The sequence below is a fragment of the Pyxicephalus adspersus genome, chromosome 3 (genome assembly GCF_032062135.1).
Source record: "Pyxicephalus adspersus chromosome 3, UCB_Pads_2.0, whole genome shotgun sequence".
Lineage (NCBI taxonomy): Eukaryota > Metazoa > Chordata > Amphibia > Anura > Pyxicephalidae > Pyxicephalus > Pyxicephalus adspersus.
In genome coordinates, this window is record NC_092860.1 from 149,517,996 (window position 1) to 149,536,767 (window position 18,772).

General features: G+C 40.6%; 1 protein-coding gene across 4 annotated transcripts in view; it reads left to right on the plus strand.

The window, feature by feature from the left end:
* Window positions 1-15,049, plus strand: part of SLC4A11 (solute carrier family 4 member 11) — a 118,500-nt gene extending 103,451 nt beyond the window's left edge. For all 4 annotated transcript variants that reach the window (XM_072406662.1, XM_072406666.1, XM_072406665.1 and 1 more), the window contains 7 exons: window positions 73-322; window positions 1,211-1,317; window positions 3,956-4,124; window positions 4,558-4,731; window positions 6,486-6,681; window positions 10,157-10,326; window positions 11,660-15,049. In XM_072406662.1, coding sequence (XP_072262763.1) covers window positions 73-322; window positions 1,211-1,317; window positions 3,956-4,124; window positions 4,558-4,731; window positions 6,486-6,681; window positions 10,157-10,326; window positions 11,660-11,723 — 1,130 coding nt within the window. In that variant the 3' untranslated portion in view covers window positions 11,724-15,049. The remainder of the gene's footprint in view (window positions 1-72; window positions 323-1,210; window positions 1,318-3,955; window positions 4,125-4,557; window positions 4,732-6,485; window positions 6,682-10,156; window positions 10,327-11,659) is intronic.
* Window positions 15,050-18,772: the final 3,723 nt, after the last annotated feature.

The following is an 18,772-nucleotide window of genomic DNA, read 5'->3' on the forward strand; positions in this document are numbered from 1 at the left end:
CCTCCAATGTTTTATTTTTGCTAATTTTAGGAACAATACTTAGGATTCTTGTTTCTTTTTCCTGTCTTGCAGTTTTTAAAAAGTATTATTTGGAAGCCCCTGACTCCTATCTCCATGATCATAAAGCATCCTATGAGACCACGCCGAACACAAGTCTGGTGTCAGATATTCTCTATAACTCTACCTTTAATACCTCCATTCTGCACAACGACAGCCTGGATCACGATGACGCCCAGCACGGAAAGGAGTCTGCCGTCCTCAGTCTCATGTTGATGTTTGGGACTCTCTGGCTGGGTCACACTCTCTACCAGTTCAAGAAGAGGTGAGATGAAAACACAGCCACATTTTCCTCCTTTATTGTGCATTTTAAAGGGGGATGATCTGTCCCCCCTCCAATGAAAACTAAGTGTTAAGTTTTTAATGAAATGAGTCCACCTTATTATTTCCTGATCCTTTTTAATGACAAAAGATTGAACGATGCATGAAGAAATGCTGTACATACAACGTTGTTCTGCTTTATGAAGAGGGGAAAACAATGGACTGGCACCCCGCTGTGCTCTCCCCCTTTTGCCAGGACGGATCCATGAACGACAAGCGCTGTGCACACACCAGATTCTCATCCGATATTAGGCCTGAGGCAATTATCGGACGAGAATCATTTCTCGTGTGTACAACGCCTTAGTCGGCGTGTAAGTTTGATAACTGTCATGCTTGACTTGGGGAAAAAATCCAAAACATGTACAGTGGTTGTCCAGTGTTCATCAAAGAACGAGTGCACAGCGGGTTTCTGCTTGCTTGTCCTACCCCCTCCCCTCTCTAAAGAACAGGCACTGTTTGATCAATGCTAATTCACCTGTCACCAAAATCCTACATGTGTACATAGCCTTACACTATCCTTGTTGCTTGACCCAGAGCTGTCGCACAGAACGGGCCCTGTGTAATCACAGACTAAAATGACCCAGAAATTGCAGAGGCCTTTCTTTTCTGTGCTCCTAAGAACAAAAATCACGGCAAGGAGCAAAAGAAAGGAGAGAGTGTGCTCCTAAGGAAAGGAGATTGGCAGGGAGCAAGAGAAAGGAGTTTCCCTCTTGACAAGTTTATTTTAAATTCTTATCAATAGTTTTTAACAAGTTATTTTTTCATGCTTCTTGACTAATGCAAAAAAATATTGTATCTTGTAGAAAATTAACCTCTTTCTTCTATATTTCAGTCCTTACCTGCACTCCAGAGTGCGCGAGATGCTGTCGGATTGTGCGCTGCCTATATCTGTGCTGACCTTCTCAGTGGTGGGGTCGTATTTCTTCCAGGATATTCGCAGTAAGTCTCTCTCTGTAAACCTTTTGTATTTGTTGACATAACAGTGTTTGGCTCAGTGTATCCGTGTCATGGGGACAACACATTAGCGTCACAATTAAAGGGGATTAAAATGCCTTTTTATGTTGCTTTTGATGTCCCGACGGATCGACTCCCTGACGCTATTTAATTTGATCGTCATCTGTGACCAACGTAAATGAAAGCTTCAAATAATATTCCATTTTTTCTGGAAACTAGTTAAACTATAAGTATCACTCTAGATAAAGAAAGGTCGAGCATAAGGCAGTTGTTGGTGACAGGAAGATGGGTAAGTGATAACAGCTAGTGTTCTGTCAGTTTGGAATTTACTGCCATGCTCCTTTTGAGTGCCGGAGACTCGGACAGGCTAAAACCCGCTCCTTTTGTGTGCCGGAGACTCAGACAGGCTAAAACCCGAAGAAATCAATGGACAGTACTGCTAAACTGAAACCAATGAGATGAAAGCAGGACCCCAGACACAGAATAGATGTATAAATAAATATTAATTCTCCAGAGCATGTAGCTAATACCCAGATCATTTTAAATACCATAGTTTTCTACTCGGCACTCCTTGTAAATAGCCAAGGGGAGAAGGGCTGTGAAAACTATTCTGAGACCCGCAGATCTCATGTCCATAACATGGATAAAGTTGATCTCTGTGTTTATGTGTACTTTTTATTATCCCGCTGTTCTGCAAGTGTCGGGAGCTTTCTTTACCTGGAAGACAACTGCTTCAAATCCACCTGCTCCCCTCCCTGGGCCCTGATGTGATCAGACCTTCTGCCTCAGAAGATTTGAAAAAAGGAGTGCAAAGAATGTTGTCAGAAGAATGCATACATTTCCTATCACAGCAGTAGAAAAATAGATTCCAACACTTGACACAGGAAATTGTTTGCATTGACACAATGCTTCCCCTTGCTTTCACATTTCTTTTTACTGGTTAAGGTGCACAAACTTAAATTGTAGAGAAAGAGAATGGGATATGTTAGTTTTGTTCCTGTGTGCACTGGGCTATAGTTAGGTGACCTGCACATTAACTACAAAAAAAAGTGAAGTTAAGATTTGGGAAATGGAAGTTTCTACTACAATATCTCTCTGAGTACATATCTATTTTGAGAAGGGCAAGGCTGTATTTGTTTGCTGTGCCAAAGTTTCAGGATTCTATTTAAACAGTAATAAATAGTGTTTATCAAAGCAATATAAAATAAAAGGAGCCTACCATTTCTGGTTTCTAAAAAGTTTCTATTGTATGGCAGCTCCCTTGTTGATGTCCTGGTCTCATTACTTTGGAGTTAAGTATGAAAATCAGGAGCTCTGTCAATACCCTGGCTTTGGTTACTGCATGCTTATTACATGGCTGTATCTCCAGGAGCATCACAGCTATAATAGATGACAACATAACCTAGCTGAACTTAGATTTTCAGGATGTAAGGTCTTGTTAGAACTTAGTGAACCATACTTCATAGATGTGGTTTTACCCACTATGGTTCAGAGGATGCAATGGTGAAGGACATTGTCTATAGATTAGGTAGGGGTAACATAGTCCGGGTTTCCTCTTCTGTATAGAAAACTCTGCCTGTGTTTTGTGCTTTTATTTTTTCATTTCAGACAGTCCAATGTGTTCTACAATGTCAGCAGTTTTTATATAAGATAGACAACAGTTGTGCAAAGCCTTTAGGGTCTTGATTTGTGAACCTTGAATATTGTTCAGCATGGTTTCACGACTTTCCCAGCCTCATAAAAGCCGACCTGAAATAAACTGCGGGCGCACAGCCGTGGAATGATGTGGATTATCAATCGTGTCCAAACCATCTCAGGTGCAAATGATCCCTCGAAGACACCCCATTACTTGTTGTCATTGTTCTGGGCGAATAACAGGAAGCGGAATTGTCGCAATATCTGCAGATGTTTGGAATGGAGAGTTCTATACGATGTCTCTTCTTTCCACATTTGGTAGAAGCCTGGCCATCTCCTCACACAATGGAGGAATGGGAACTTTGTCAAACCGTTTTGGCAAAAAAAAAAAAGGAACCACCTTTCCACCCCAGGAAGAGCTATGTAGGAGAGCCAGGAATTCCCCCCATCCTGTGCTGACGTCAGCAGTTCAATAGAAACGAGATATTAATATTGCACCGCTGTTATCAATGGCCAAAAAATGTTATTTGTTGTAAGGATGAAGTGATGTGACTGCCCCACACCTTTTACATGAGTAAGTCATACAGCGAACATTTGGCATTTATCCTGACTCTGGTTATGGCCGGCTCTTTTTTTACTTTAAATGTCACAGTGACATTTATCTTCTGCACTTCTGTCTAAAACGCGGTGAACTCTCCTGAATCTGAACCTCTGAAATCAGCACACTGGTTACAGTTGGTTATCTAAATTTTATTCTGGTTTCTATAATTGGTATGATTGTTCTGGATCCAGTTAATGGGTCGGAATACAAGGTAGATCACTGATATTGTCAAATTCCATGGCAGTCATACAGTCATAACACTTTCTTTTAATTCTGAGGTTTTGCATATCAGGTATTAACCTCCCTAGCGGTACATTTCTTTCCGGTTTTATGTCTAAAAGCAGTACATTGTTTTTCATGAAAATTTATTTTACAGAATAATATAAGTTGCCCAATTTAATTACATTGAGACGGAGAGTCTGTTTGTTCTGGCTCCTATTGGATCTCTGTCCATGGGCTCGATCACCAGTGCTATGGGCCTGGGATTCCTCCTTTCCATGCTCTTCTTTATAGAGCAGAACATTGTGGCTTCTCTTACCAATGCCCCAGAGAACAGGTAGGTCCCTGGTTACAGGGCGGCTCATTATTTATATTAGAAATGAGTGTGTGTGTGTGCGCAAGCTTTTGGGAATTGAACACAGACATCACTCATCACATCACAACATTTCTATTGCATAATGCAGGTGAGTTATTAGACATGAGCTGTGTATTTTTACACCATTTTGGAACTATAGTATGCTTTAAGCAAATGTATTAATTTAACACTTTTGGATAGTAGAATAGAAACCTGCTAGAGATTAATTACTTTGCCTCAGACAGCTAACTTAAACATGTATTGTGACATGCATGCAAAACAAGAATCCTTTTCCTAATGCAGAAGTTTGCATAGAAATGTGTAGGGGTGTAAAGCATTATTTGTTGACCCCATAAAAATATTTGATGTAAGTGGTTCACTTTTTATTGACAGATCTGCTCTTTCTTCTTTACAGGTTGGTGAAGGGCACAGCGTATCACTGGGATCTCCTCCTTGTGGCGCTCATAAACACAGGACTGTCTGTTTTTGGTTTACCCTGGATCCACGCTGCATTTCCACACTCCCCAATGCATGTTCGAGCGCTGGCCTATGTGGAAGAAAGAGTGGAGCATGGGCACATCTATGAGACGTAAGTTTGGGGACTCCATTAATGTTTTCTTTCTGGGAGGCACCAAGGTCTTGTCAGGGCGCTGGTCGAAAAAGAGTGTCCGCTATGGGTGTTTTGTCTGGGAGGGGGTAGCTATGGTTCAAGGAAGGCAAGATCTGCCATCTATGCTGGTAAAGTAGTTCATGGTTGATTGTTTTGAAATCCTTGATTTTGGCCTTAGGGACTTTTCACTCTATGAGGTGGAAAGTAGCTATGCAAGAGTGCTGGGTGGATAGATATTTGCTGCATGGGGAGAGGCTAACAAGCTAACTTGTTTCACTGAGCAAAGCCCTAACTTCCTAAGAATTAAACACAGATGGCATCCTGACAAAACTAAATTGTTATTCTTTCACAGATTTATTTGTAATCCTGATCATAATTCTTGTGTAACAAGGTACAAGCATGGAGCTGTATTATAAGGCTCTCTGTGTTATGTAACGAACATGCATTTTGTCCAACTTTAAAGTCCTGGCCATTTACCATGTAACGAAAGACTGGAATTGTTATATCTGGAAGCTGAGATATTGTGTGATTTGCAAGGTCTTGTTAGGGTGAAGCAAGCGGCAGACAAGCATGAACGGGATATGTTCCCATTGTGTTGTCTGGAATGAAGGATTTAAAGCCAATTGGCTGATTTCTACCCTCGGAGCTGCTAGGAAAACAAACACAAGCTCATACTTGTACCGCCAACATACAGAACGACTTCTGTTCCTTACTTCTTATGGTTGTTTCCATATGATGATGTTATCCTGCAATGACTGTGCAAGAAGCATTTTATTCCAAAGCTGGCTGTTCTAACAAAGGGTTAAAAATGTGAATCCTCCAATAATAACAAGAGACTTGGTTAAAGTTGCAATGCAAACCCTTTCTCAACTTTTCTCGTTATAAACCCTCCACATACATAGCTCACAGCTGGTGCGCTCCTAATTTCCTGACAAAACAGTACACAGTGCACTGAAACCTCAATCAGGGTTGTCAGCCCTGCCTGCTGGACTTCAAAACTCTGCCCATACCCACCCTTCTCTGTCCCACTCCATGTGGATCTCCTAAAAGTAATATACGGTATAAGCTTGGGGGTGATGTCAAGTTGGACATATTTTTAGCAAAATAGGGCAACCAATGAATCCCCTACCTTGTCCTTTTAGCTGCTGCCTGATGAAATGGTAGGGCACTTTAGAAAAACTTGCCCAACCAACGACATGTCAGTTGGAATCTTGCTACAATAACTGCTGACCCCTCCCATCAGTCTACATTGTATAGAGAAGCATAACTGCAATGATATGAGTCTAAAATAAGATATGTAATTAAAACGGAACAGTTTTATTTAAATATTTTATTAGCATGTTGTATAGGAAAGGCAAAATCTAAAATGTATTATAAGTAAACTTCAGCTTTAATCCCACAATCTTTTGAAATAACAAGTGTCAGATGAGTAGTGTCAACACTTGCCTGAGCCACAGGAAAAATTGGAAAATTTTACTGGACGTGATATGACAGGTAAGCTCTGGCAGCCCTACCATCTACTTTGCTGTGTTGTCACGTAATGTGAGAGACAAACTAGTAAGGCAGTTCCCCAGTACTTACCTGTCTCATGTTCTGTCCGGTGCTTCAGTAATACTCTCTGACAATAGTTGGAGCGATTATAAATTGCCAGCCATTGCAGCCTACTGTCTAACAGCATTTCTAGAAAATCTTTTGTCTCTCGGCACTAACTTACCTATCTTTGTCTATCCCAGGATCGTCAGCGTGAAGGAGACTCGATTGACGTCACTTGTGGCCAATGTGTTGGTGGGCCTCTCCCTTTTCCTTCTGCCGCTTCCACTACAGTGGATCCCCAAACCAGTCCTTTATGGGCTCTTCCTGTACATCGCCCTGACCTCCATTGACGGCAGTCAGCTCTTCGAGCGGGTGGCGCTACTGTTGAAAGAGCAGGTAGGTGTCTGGCGGCACGTGGGCAGGAAGTTCTGCAGGTATGGAACCAGCGAGTAATTTCCCCAGGAAATGGTCTCATTGTGTATATCATTCACACCGTGCACATCAAAGACACCATTGTCTAATAAGCAGGTTGTTGGTTATGGCTGGATGTATATCACAAAGCTGTGACCTTCCTGTCTGGGTGAAAAGAGCAATGACTGCCTAGTGCTGAACAGCATGATACGTATACATTGTATCACTGTACATTCTGCACATTCTATAAACTGTATCAGTGCTTATCATGTCCTGTGAGCTATATCAGTCATTTAAATCTTATAGTTACTCCTTCATGTTAGGTTTAATAAAAAATATATAGTATTCAATTCCTAATCTTTAATAGAAGAGCTAAATTATACAACCAAATGTATGTGGAGCTTGACCATCTATATGAATATCCTGGACATCTCATTGGAAACCCATGGGTATATTTTTCACTTAGCCATCTTTTTCAGTCTCTTAAAACCCTCGCTACCTCCACCATTCCATATCCCCCCTCCTCTTGTGTGATCCTTCTCCCTCCTCCTAGATTGTAAGCTCTTTGTGGCAAGGTCCTCTCCTCTTTCTGTGTCAACGTTTGTATCGGTCAGTGCTGCAGAATATGTTGTCACTATATAAATCCTGTTTATTAATTACATTAATTACATTTTGCAGTTGGCCATGCTTTGTGGCTTTAACAGCATTCTGGGGAGGCTTTCCATGGGATATTATGTCCGTGGGAATTACTGCCCTTTGATTTTTTGAAGAATTTGTCAGAAACTGATGCTGCATGAGAAGACCAAGTTACCAATTGTCAAAGAGCAGAGGGCTTGGTACAGACACAACAAAGATTCTTCACAGCAGACTCCCGAAGCCACACTGTTTTATTATTATTATTATTTTTATTAATAAACAGGATTTATATAGCGCCAACATGTTACGCAGCTCTGTACATTAAATAGGGGTTGCAAATGACAGACTAATACAGACAGTGACACAGGAGGAGAGGACCCTGCCCCGAAGAGCTTACAATCTAGTAATATAAAGTTGGATATTGGACAAGATTGGAAGGGCGCAATTGTCTTTGTACTGGAACCACCAATTCTGTTTCCAGTCCTTTCCTGAAAACAGCAAGTCACTCGTTAGTCACATAAATTGGGCTGTATAGCCTTTAAAGGGCAATGATCTTAAATCATTGAGTCCCTTGACATGGCCTTTCCGCTGCTTCCTGGGTGGAATAATCATGCAGTTTAGAAAATCTGGCCCAACCAATGACATGTTAAAATGAATAGGGGCAAAACTGACAACCTCATCAATGTGCTTCTGATCCCACTATTTCCAATCAGCAATGATAGGTGAGCCATGATCAGTGTTTTTGACCAAGCTGTTCTGCTAAAGAGGAGGCCAACAGTCCCAAGAGTTTCCCTTTATTGGCTTGGAAAACAAAACTGAATAAAACAGCATTAGAAATATGTGATGGGTATAATAGAGTTAGTATTTTAATGACAAACTTAGCTGCTCGCTAGGAGTTCAGCTTTAATCCATTAAGAATAGTATTGATTGCCTTAAAGCTGCTGTGTAATCAGAATGTCAGAGCTGTATGGAGTTTCCTGGCTGCCGCTACCCTGGAATCCTTCGTACATTTTGCTGTGTCACTATCTGGCTCTCTTCCAGTTCCTGTCCTCAAGAAGGGAAGTCACATGGGTCTCTGTAGTCATAAATCTTATTTGATAGCACTGTCCTCCCTATATGGTTCTCTGGGTTAACTCTCTGCTTACAAAATGTCTTAGTTCTTCCAAATTCTGCTGAATTAAACACAGACCCCAGGCAGCAAAAACAAATGGCTAATATAAATGTCAACATTTATTGCAATCAGATGCTGCTTTTCGCAGTGGCAGATCAATAGTGTCAAGTGAATCCTTGCCCTGAAACAGCGCGTGAACTGCAGTGGGAATTTCAGATGCATATATTCAGGCCATCCATTATTATTATTATCATTAATATTATTATTATTATTAAACAGGATGTATATAGCGCCAACAAATTACGCAGCGCTGTACATTAAATAGTGAACAGGAATTTGACTCATTTCCTGTTCTGACATCAGAACAAGAAACTTGATGATGCAGATGTCACCATGAAGGGAAACTACAGCAAACATATCTGGCACAAGTAAAGCAGAACAAACAGAGTTGGTGGGTGCAGAGCTTTTTCCATTAATAGTGAACTTATTCGGCCTATTTAATTTTGCTCACCCAGTAGCTCCACGACAGCTCCACAATCCTCCACTGTTCTGTCCTTCAAAACCACCAACCACACTTATGACTCTTCAGAGTTCACAACGATCTTCCCAAGCCATTGGGTTGCCATGATGTCTCCTGCATCCAGAGCTATTCTTGGCAGTGCCGGGGTAGAGACAGGCTGTACACTGCATTCATCTTGCAGTATAAGCAAAAAAAGGACTGCATATAATGCAACAACAATTTAGGATTATCTCAATGGAGTATAGAAATTTAAATGAAATAGTTTGATTTCTATGCACACTGGTAACACCACACTGGTGTAGGCTTGCCTAGGGATGCTAAGTGCCAGTACAAGTTGGCATAGACCATATGAAGTCTCCGATCTGCCAGAAATTGTTAAGAAAGCCATTCCATGGACTGCAACAGTGCTGCATCAGCATAAATGTCCAGAGGTAAAATGAGGCTTACTAATTGCTCATTTATCTCATGCTGGGCCGCCAGGTTATTAGAGAAAGGCTTTAACTCCCCTAATCTCTGTAAGTGTGTGAGGGAGGGAGCATACATCGCTTCTTAACCTCTACGCAGCCAGCCTTATTGGTCAAACTTAGATATAACTACATGTGAAATTCAATAATGAATCACTGATGATTTTATTTGTTGCATGTCAAACTATAATATTAGCTGCACAGTGGTATTATATGTATGCTATACAGATCTCTTTCTAGGCATTAGTGTTTTAAGTTTCTAAGCTGTTAGGAACCACCTGGAACCTGATTTTTAGGGCCAGTTTACACCAATTGCAGATGCTGGGCCAATGCATTGCTATTTATTTTGGATAGAACCCCAGCATACCCTTCCAATGTTGCAGAACACCACAACGCTAAACAACTCAATATTAAAAGTAGCATTTTTCAATACACTGGAGAAAATGATGCTTGCACAGTTTTTGACCAGACTGGACGGTCTTAACACCATGCACAATATTAGACCCCTCAGGGTCCCTAATGTGATTTAGAGATTGAACGACTTTTCAGTACATGCAGCTATGGAGGCCCGCAATGGCTTTCCAAAACACACCCTAGATATTAATGATTTCTGTTGGCCTAATAATGTTCATGTTTTTATGGCACTATACCTTCATTCAGTCTGTTAATATCAAGTTCTGTTGTACCATCTACATATTGTCCATTTTTTGTTTTGTGTTCTTTCTGCAGACTGCGTACCCTCCGACCCATTACATCAGACGAGTCCCGCAGAGGAAGATTCACTACTTCACTGGCCTGCAGGTCCTCCAGCTAGTCATCTTATGTGGCTTTGGAATGTCACCTCTCCCATATATGAAGATGATTTTTCCTTTAATCATGATAGGAATGATTCCGATCAGGTAAGTTTCATTTATTTATTTTTTCTATAGATCTAGGCCAGGGGTCAGCAACCTTTACTATCAAAAGAGCCATTTTGCCTCCTCTACCACTAAAGAAAAATAGTCTGGAGCCGCAAAACATAACACAGTTTATAAACTTTTAAAAGTTTTAATATTTTTTAAATTTTACCTGTTACAACAAGTGTGCATGTGTAGGCCTACTTTGAAATAAATTAAACACTGAACTATGACCCTAGAAGCCTCCAGCTTCTAACGTATCATCCTGTTACATTAGCTGGAGGCTTCTAACGTAACAGGGTAGATTTTTTTGATGGGCAGAGTTCTTTATGTTCTGACGATGCCTTAGCAGTTCCAGTGAAATTGGGGTTCAGATGCTAGATGCTTCCAGCAATGTGTAACAGGGTAGATTTTTTTGATAGGCGGAGTTATTATGAATTTTTAGGAGGTGTTAGCCACAGGTGTCCCGTACTTGCACCTCAATTTTTTTTCACCTGTACCCCCGTTTCCAGATAAATTGGGGTACAATCTCCCCATTCCAGAGGAATTGGGGTTCAAAGGAGGGGGATGTCATTGTACACACCCATTTGTACACGCCCCGTGGTAGATTTATTTCACTGGTAGATTTTTTTCATTAGAACACCGGATAGGGAATCCCCCTCCTCCACAGTGTCTTGGGAGGAAGGGGATCCCCCATCAGAGATCTCCCCGGAGCAGCCGAAGGGAGCCACAACAAGGAGGCTGAAGAGCCGCATGTGGCTCCGGAGCCGCAGGTTGCAGACCCCTGGTCTAGGCCATTGCTTTTAAATAAATGAGGCACCTTAGCTATCGCCATAAAAAATTCGTATGCATTTTTTTTTTTTAATGCATACCATATACTCAATGCAATTTTGCAACTGGCTAGTTGCTCAGTTAGCAAACATAGGATCATCGTCCGGTATGACATGAGTTGGTTACATATATATTTTTTTGTTTTTTTGCCTATAATACTCTAATACCTAATAATTACTCATTGTAAGTCCTAGTTCACACTGGAGGTGAGGTTGCATTGTGTTTAGCACTTCTTATTGCAGGAACCTCTGCCTCTCGGGAGACATGGTAGCATCTCCATTTTAGCTCAATATGGAATGAATGAGCAGCACTACAGTGCGAGTGTTTGAAAAATAAAGAAAATATTATTTTAATAACTTGAGTTATTGTCAAGATAATGCATACTGGTGTTCCTCAGTTCAGTATGGCTATCTAGGTTTATTAACTTTGGGTTCAAATATTGCACCATGACTGAGAACTGCAATGTTGTACTAAACTTTTTTTGGTTTTGCTTTTCCACCCTCAGATACAACCTACTACCGAAGATTATCGAGTCAAAATATCTGGACGCCATGGACGCTGAACATTAGAGAGACAGCATGTGTAGCGTTCATGTTATCTGACCGAGGAATTGTAGAGGGCTTTAATATTACGGTTTTCTTTTTGGGTTACTTTGGAAAACTGACCAAAGTGGAATCAGGTGGATACAAAGCTGGACGAGTCTATCATTTCTGTAACTGGAATACCCCAAAGAAGCTCCTCCATGCTTGCCACTGACTGTGCTCTGGGTCTTGAACGTTCGTGACAATGATTTTTAAATCCCTTTTATCTCTGATGAACCAAAAACTGAGTTCCTAGGATTACAGACATCCTAGACAAGGACGTGAAGAATGGTGAGGGGGGCCAAATCTATATATATTAATATTTTGTCTCTTTTGAACCTTGCAATACTTTTTAAAAAAAAGAACTTTCTTGAACCAAGCTGGCTCTGCTGGGGCAGACTAAAGGCACGTCTCTGCAGAATCGGTGTCATAGACCTGTGTTTGCAACTTTTTACTTTTTTTTTTTTTTTTTTTAATGTCAAGCTGAAAAATAAAGGACTCAACTGTTGTGTCACTGCTCAAAGCAATGGCCATGTCTACAGATCAACCAAAAGTGTTCCTCTTCTTTGTAGCCCTGGAATTTAAGCTATTTTAACCCCCTTTTTTTTGTTTTCTTTGTAGAAATGTTGAATTGGCATTTGTGAATTTTGCACAGACGTTATGCACAAATTCACTCAGATACCAGCACTTTTACGTGTTAATATATGTGCGACTGCAAGTGTGTATGTGCGTGTGTTTGCGTGTGTTTTTTCACCGACCTCCATGTTACATACATGCTTGACCATGCATCAAGAATGCATTTTGTTTATGTATAATGTTTATACGACACTAGTGGAAGGTGTCACGATTGGGTTTTAAGATGACCTCCTTGTGGACGGCCAAACTTTACTTATGGTGGTGTCGGGTTGTGTTCACTTACTTTCCTCTAAGGGGAGACAAGCTGAAGAGTTTTAGGACGGGATATAGCAAAGAAAAAAAAAATTGAAACCATGGACGGTTTGGACTGAGATGCCTGATCCTATCTGCTGCACTTTCCTATAAAAAAATACCTTGATTCTTGTCTAACAAAGAATATCTCCAGGCAAAGCTTGGACGAAACTACAAAAGATACAGCAATGTTTTTAGCGCTGTGCTGATCTCCACCAGTGGTATCTCCATGCTTGAGTAAACATGGCCCCCCGTTTTGAATGTAACCTATGGTATTGAGTGATCAGACTGGTCCATACCATCTCACCAAAGATGTCTTGTACTCCATTGCTCCTCAGCCTGGACGTTGAATTGATCTCTATTTTTTTTTTTTTTCTGCCCCAGACCCTACCACCAAATCACAATGGACTCAATGAAGGTTATAGCAACGGACTGCCCTCCAGTCATTTTGATTCTGTTGTATCTGATGTGAATTTTGCATGATGATTGGCAGATGCCCTGTTGGGTTACGTTTAAAGAGAAAGAATATTTTTGTAAATACGTGTATGTCAATTTAAGGTCAAAGATATATATATAATGTCAAGAAAATTTTTGCCTATTTTGTCAAAAGTTTTGTTCTGTATTTTTGTTTGCTGTGATGTTTTTAAATTTTTTGGTGGCTTTTTTTTTTTTTTTTATTATTAATCTTCTCAAGGCAGCAGTTAACTTGGTTTTGTTTTTTTTTTAATTGGGCGGAGAAACAATCTGTCCCCCTGGCTTTGGGCATACTGCAGTCTATATGGATACTGAGTATCACTATAAACACTTGACTCTACAAAAAGCTAAAAAAAACACCATAGTGTTCTGTGGAAAGATTGGGGTTAAGCTTGCTCACACGTACTGAGTGCAGGTTTAGTGCATTTACTAGTAGCAACCAATCCTAATTCCTTTTTTTCTGTATGGTCCGAATGCAGCAAGGTGAATTCTGATTGGTTGTTCTGGGTTACTGCACATTAAGAGTTATTAAACAGGGCTGTCTCTCAATTTTCTGTTTTTTCTTCCAACTTGTGGTGTGTTGTAAACTGTTTTGCAACATGTATCTTGGTGATGCCAGCACTACATATCCAATCACATAGCCAACTATACGGGACAAATAAATTATATTGCATTCTGCACTGGTCCAGTCACAATTCTGCACTTTTATTGTGCCTTGCTTGTATCTAATATAACTGCAGGGCATCTGTGGCCTATAATCTGGATTTAGCCCCGTCCAATAAAGTCATATCTGAGATTACTGTGACCTCAGATCCATGCATTTGCATTTCAAAAAGGCAGAGAGTATAATGATAAATTATTCTGTAACCAAAAACTTGTAATCCTGTGGAATGCACAAACCACCTCCAAAATCCAAGCTGCTTGGTAGATAGGCTTGTAAGAAAGTGGACCAGGGTGAAGAGGGTGAGGGTCAGAACAGCGTTAGAGGTGCAATATTTGAGGGTACCTGGGCACTCTACATAAAAGCAATGTTGGGCAATTAGTGCATGGATATGCAAAAGTTTTGAATGCAGTTTTCACTTTACATTAGGTGGTTCAGGTTTACGTTCAGCCCTCATAACTGAAATCATCCATTCCTGTGTAAGGAACATGGCCAACCTACAGATGATTTGAATGGAGGGAAAGCAGAGCAGTGCTTTGATGGTGGCTAAACTCTCCCATCATGTGGCTGGCTTGGCACAGCTGTGACGGACCTCATCAGTGTTCCTAGGTTTGGCGTTACTATGATGCTGGTTTATACTGAAGATACTGGCATGGCTTGGGTGCTTTTAGAGCTCTGGTCTACCTCCCCAACCCCTCCATTACCCAGCTATCACCTTCAATGCTTGCATGGTCTAATGGTCTATCTCTCCGACCCCTCCATCACCCAGCTATCACCTTTAGTGCTTGCATGGTCTACCTCTCTGACCCCTTCATCACCCAGCTATCACCTTCATTGCTTGCATTGTTAGGGGGAGTTTAGATTATACAAAGAAAAATGAGAGATAAATTTAGTTGCTTGCAGAACCCCACAGCTCCTTCCTTAACCTTTGACATCCCACCAACAATCCAATTTAGAAACAAGCCAGGTTCAATCTGAAATTATAGGGAGGACACACACACAATACTACTTGAGGGACCTTTTAAGAATGAGGCCCCAAACTTTACCACCCCAATGGTTGGGTACTTTGTGGAAGTTGATGTGTACCACAACTGCAAATGCTCATTGTCAGGTGGATCCTGACTTCAATGTGCTGCTTTACGTCTAGTGTTTGCTATATAAGCGGGTTTATTCTGTAAATATTTGAGATGTCTGGAATCAAACTGAACAGAGCACCGAAGAAAATTATATTAATAAACAATGGTTTAAAACAGTTTGTGCCTGGCTTGATTAATCTGGTGAAGACTTTTCTTTGGTGCATTGCATATACATAATAATTGGTCTTTAACACTTTTCTAGATGGGTCTTAGGTGTATCAGAAGTGTATGGAAAAAGTTGTGGTTCGTTATACCGGGATATTTCCCAATGTGTAATGAGCTGTCAATTAAAGCTTCTCGCCCTTCCAACCCTACCAACTCTTCTTTTCTTATGCACCCTTCCCCTTTGGAGAGGTGCAGTCTTCTCCCCAGCTCCTTTTAGCCGGGCGCACCACTCGGTACTTTTCAATAACTACCTGGCTGTTTTTGGGTAGTTACTGAAGAGTTGGGTCACAGTACTGCCACCCGCTTAAAAAAATTTCTGTGTTGAACACGAAGGTGCTTTGGGTCTTTGGACAGCACTGGGCAGTTTAAATTTATTTTATATTCTATTCCCCAAACTGCTGAATTTGGGATGCCCGTCCAAAAATCTGGCTTTTATATTTTAGGAAAATGGAGACTCCATTGCTTTCCTATTGGTGAGAATGCAGCTACCATTCGTGCAGATCTTCTGGCTAAAACAATTGTATGATGTAACATAAATGATACATTTGCATTAATCTGATCCCTTTCAGTGTAAAGCTACGTACACACTTCCAATTATTATCGTTGTTAAACGAACGACGAACGATCCTGCACGATATCTGCGAACGATCGTATAGCACCGATCCTGTACATACAGATAACGACACGATCGTTCGTAGATATTGTACACACAATAGATACGATCGTTTGAGCGATACAGTGAGTGACGTGCACGACAGGAAGTGAACGAACGTTCGTTCATCACGCATGCTCAGACCATGGACGATCAATGAACGATCGTACACACGAACGATGGTCAACGATCGTCCAATCCGATCCGCCGGTCTGGTCGTTCATTTCCAACGACTTTCCTCGTTCGTCGGCGTCGTTGGTTACTTTTTTTACGAACGATTTTTGCCCAATCGATCGTTCGTTCGTCGTTCATTTTGAACGATAAAAATTGGAAGTGTGTACGCAGCTTAAGAAGGTCGTTGGAAAAAAAAACAAAAACATTACAGAATGAGTTGATAGCCCCATTAGATCAGATTGGAAATAATTAGAAACACCTATCCCGTCAGATCAACTTTCCTTCAATACAACCAACGTGTGGTGGACTAATAAATATAAAGGTGCTCAGAATATATATATATATATCTATATCACAATAATGACTAGATGGATATGTGTAGACAGAGGGCACTCAGTGACTGTGGAAGATTTGGAATGAATTCAGTTATTGATAAATTGTAGTTTCAATGCTAGGACTTCAGTCACAGCACTCAGCAAATCGATGAGGTATTCCACACAAATGACTGCAGTAAGCAGATTTGGGTATGACTTTGGGCTCAGATGGTTGTCATCCCATCAATGTTGGCACAGTGATACTGTTAGAAAACAAAGCTGCTTTTGTGAGCTACATCTAATACTGGTGGAGCATTAGCAATACACTTCCAGCGCAATCACTTCCAATGATACCATAATAGGAGAACGTGCCAGGAAGGAAGTACCCCAGGGGTCCGCAAACTTTAAATAAGGGGTCAGTCACTGTCCTTCAAATTGTTGGGTAAAAGACTTGATTATAGTAAAAAAAAAAATCTGACCGATGGCCAGTAAATTATAAAATTCCCCAATGCCCTTGGATCAATGGTCAGCGGAATAAATAAATAAATTGCAGCAGCAAACATTGGGAGGAGTTGTTCCCTCTATTTTGGCATCAATGGTGTCAGTGGAATAAGAAGTTTCCTGGGAGCCAGTCATTGCCATAGTCAGAACTGTACAAGCTCCATCGAGCAGATCACTTTGCATAAGATATTTTGCTGGGTGCTTGAACCTTCTGTAGTCCACCACCCTCTGACACTTATCAAGGTCTTTTTATTGCAGGAGGTGGTTTACATCAAGCAGCACTGACCATTGAACTACCTTTACACAACACATTGCTCATTATAACCCATGGCTTACTGTAGTATTTCCTGAACGTGTCCTTCTAAAAACAATACATTTTGAGTTCTATTTGACCACCTGCAAAGTGCAGAGGGGAATGAAGAGCAATGATTTGGCACCACATTGTGCTGCATATTGGTCATTATTCTATCATAAATGCAAGTTTAAATCTAATTAGTTCTGTCTCATCTTTATACAGGTTCACTCCATTGTAGTTTTTCTGAAGACGATTTCTTTTTTAGTACTTCCAGGTATAGGAAACATTTTCTCATCACCCACAAGGCAACTCATGGCACCTGGGTGACCAGTCACCTAGTGTAAACATGGTCATATGGAACTTCAAGTAAGTTTTAATTTGTTTAGCATGTAATAAGGAAAGTAAAAAGAATTGTGAGGTGCATCACTGGAGGGGTCACCTGCAGATCCTGATTGCTCTATATAGATGTTTATTTAGCCCCCTAATGTCCAGTTCTGGAGACCTTCCCTACAAAAATATACGTAGAACCAGCCTGGAGATGGAGAAATGGTGAACGGGCTGAGTGATGAAAAGTATCTGAAGACACTGAGGGAACAAAAAATGTCCTCCATAAGAGTTAACACAATCTAAAAACATACAAATAATAAAAGAATATTTATACTGTAGCAATAACCATAACCTTACCTGACCTTAGCTTGGATGAGTGTCTACCCACAATGACCAGTTGGGTTTTTTACAGGACAAGGTCTCGGGCCCATGGGCAATTTTAAGGACCCATAGTATTGTTTGAAGCTCATTTCCCCAATTTTATTCTCCTTTTAGGTTCAGATCTCTAATTGACTTTTATTAAAGAAAGTAAAGAAGTTTGGAGTGGGATGTGTAGATAGAATCCTGTCCATGCTTGGTTCAGTCCCCCAACTCTGTCACCCATGTGATGTGGTCCCTGGCGAGTTGTCACAATGCATGGCAGAGGAATATTTACCATTCGTACTTACTCACTTGGTGGCCACGGCTTTTTGGTCACCAAGGGGCTGACCCAGTAACCTAAAGAAATAACTATTTTTTTCATAACTTTTTTAGCAGGCCCATGGCTGGCAGTGTGACATCAACCTAAATCAGTGCAGGCATTTGTTTTTTTTAAGCACGAATGCAAATTCATGCAATATGATGAGGCTGCAACCTTATCTAGGAGTAGTGGTTGGTTGTTGGATAGATGTGGAATCTGAACGATACAAGCTCAAATTCTGAATCTGAATATGTTGTGTGCAGGAAAAGTGCTCGGGCTTGGGATCATCTCTGCCTGAGATTGGGTGATAGGAACAGAAAATGATTCAGACTGCCCCTATGCTGTCCAGGCATGTTCTTAAAATTGGCTAGGGAAACCATTCCTAGTGATTTGACATAAAAAATAATCAATCTAAACCATTAAAAACAAATGTGGATTTCTAAATGTGGTCAGATAATCAGAGAGATGATTTTGCAGAGAGATACGATATGTCTGCTATAAATTAAAATTAAGTTAAACCAGATTTAAGGACAGTTGCAAATTTCTGCATGATGTTGGGAGTTCACAGATTAGATACATGCAGATGCTTTTCAGGCTTCCAAATCTACATAAAAATGTTTTTAAGGCATTGTATTGTTATATAATTGAATACAAGAATGCAGAATGGTGATTTTGAGGCCTTTAAATAGTAGAATGCTCATTTTAATGTAAGCTGTGCCTAGTTTATATTTT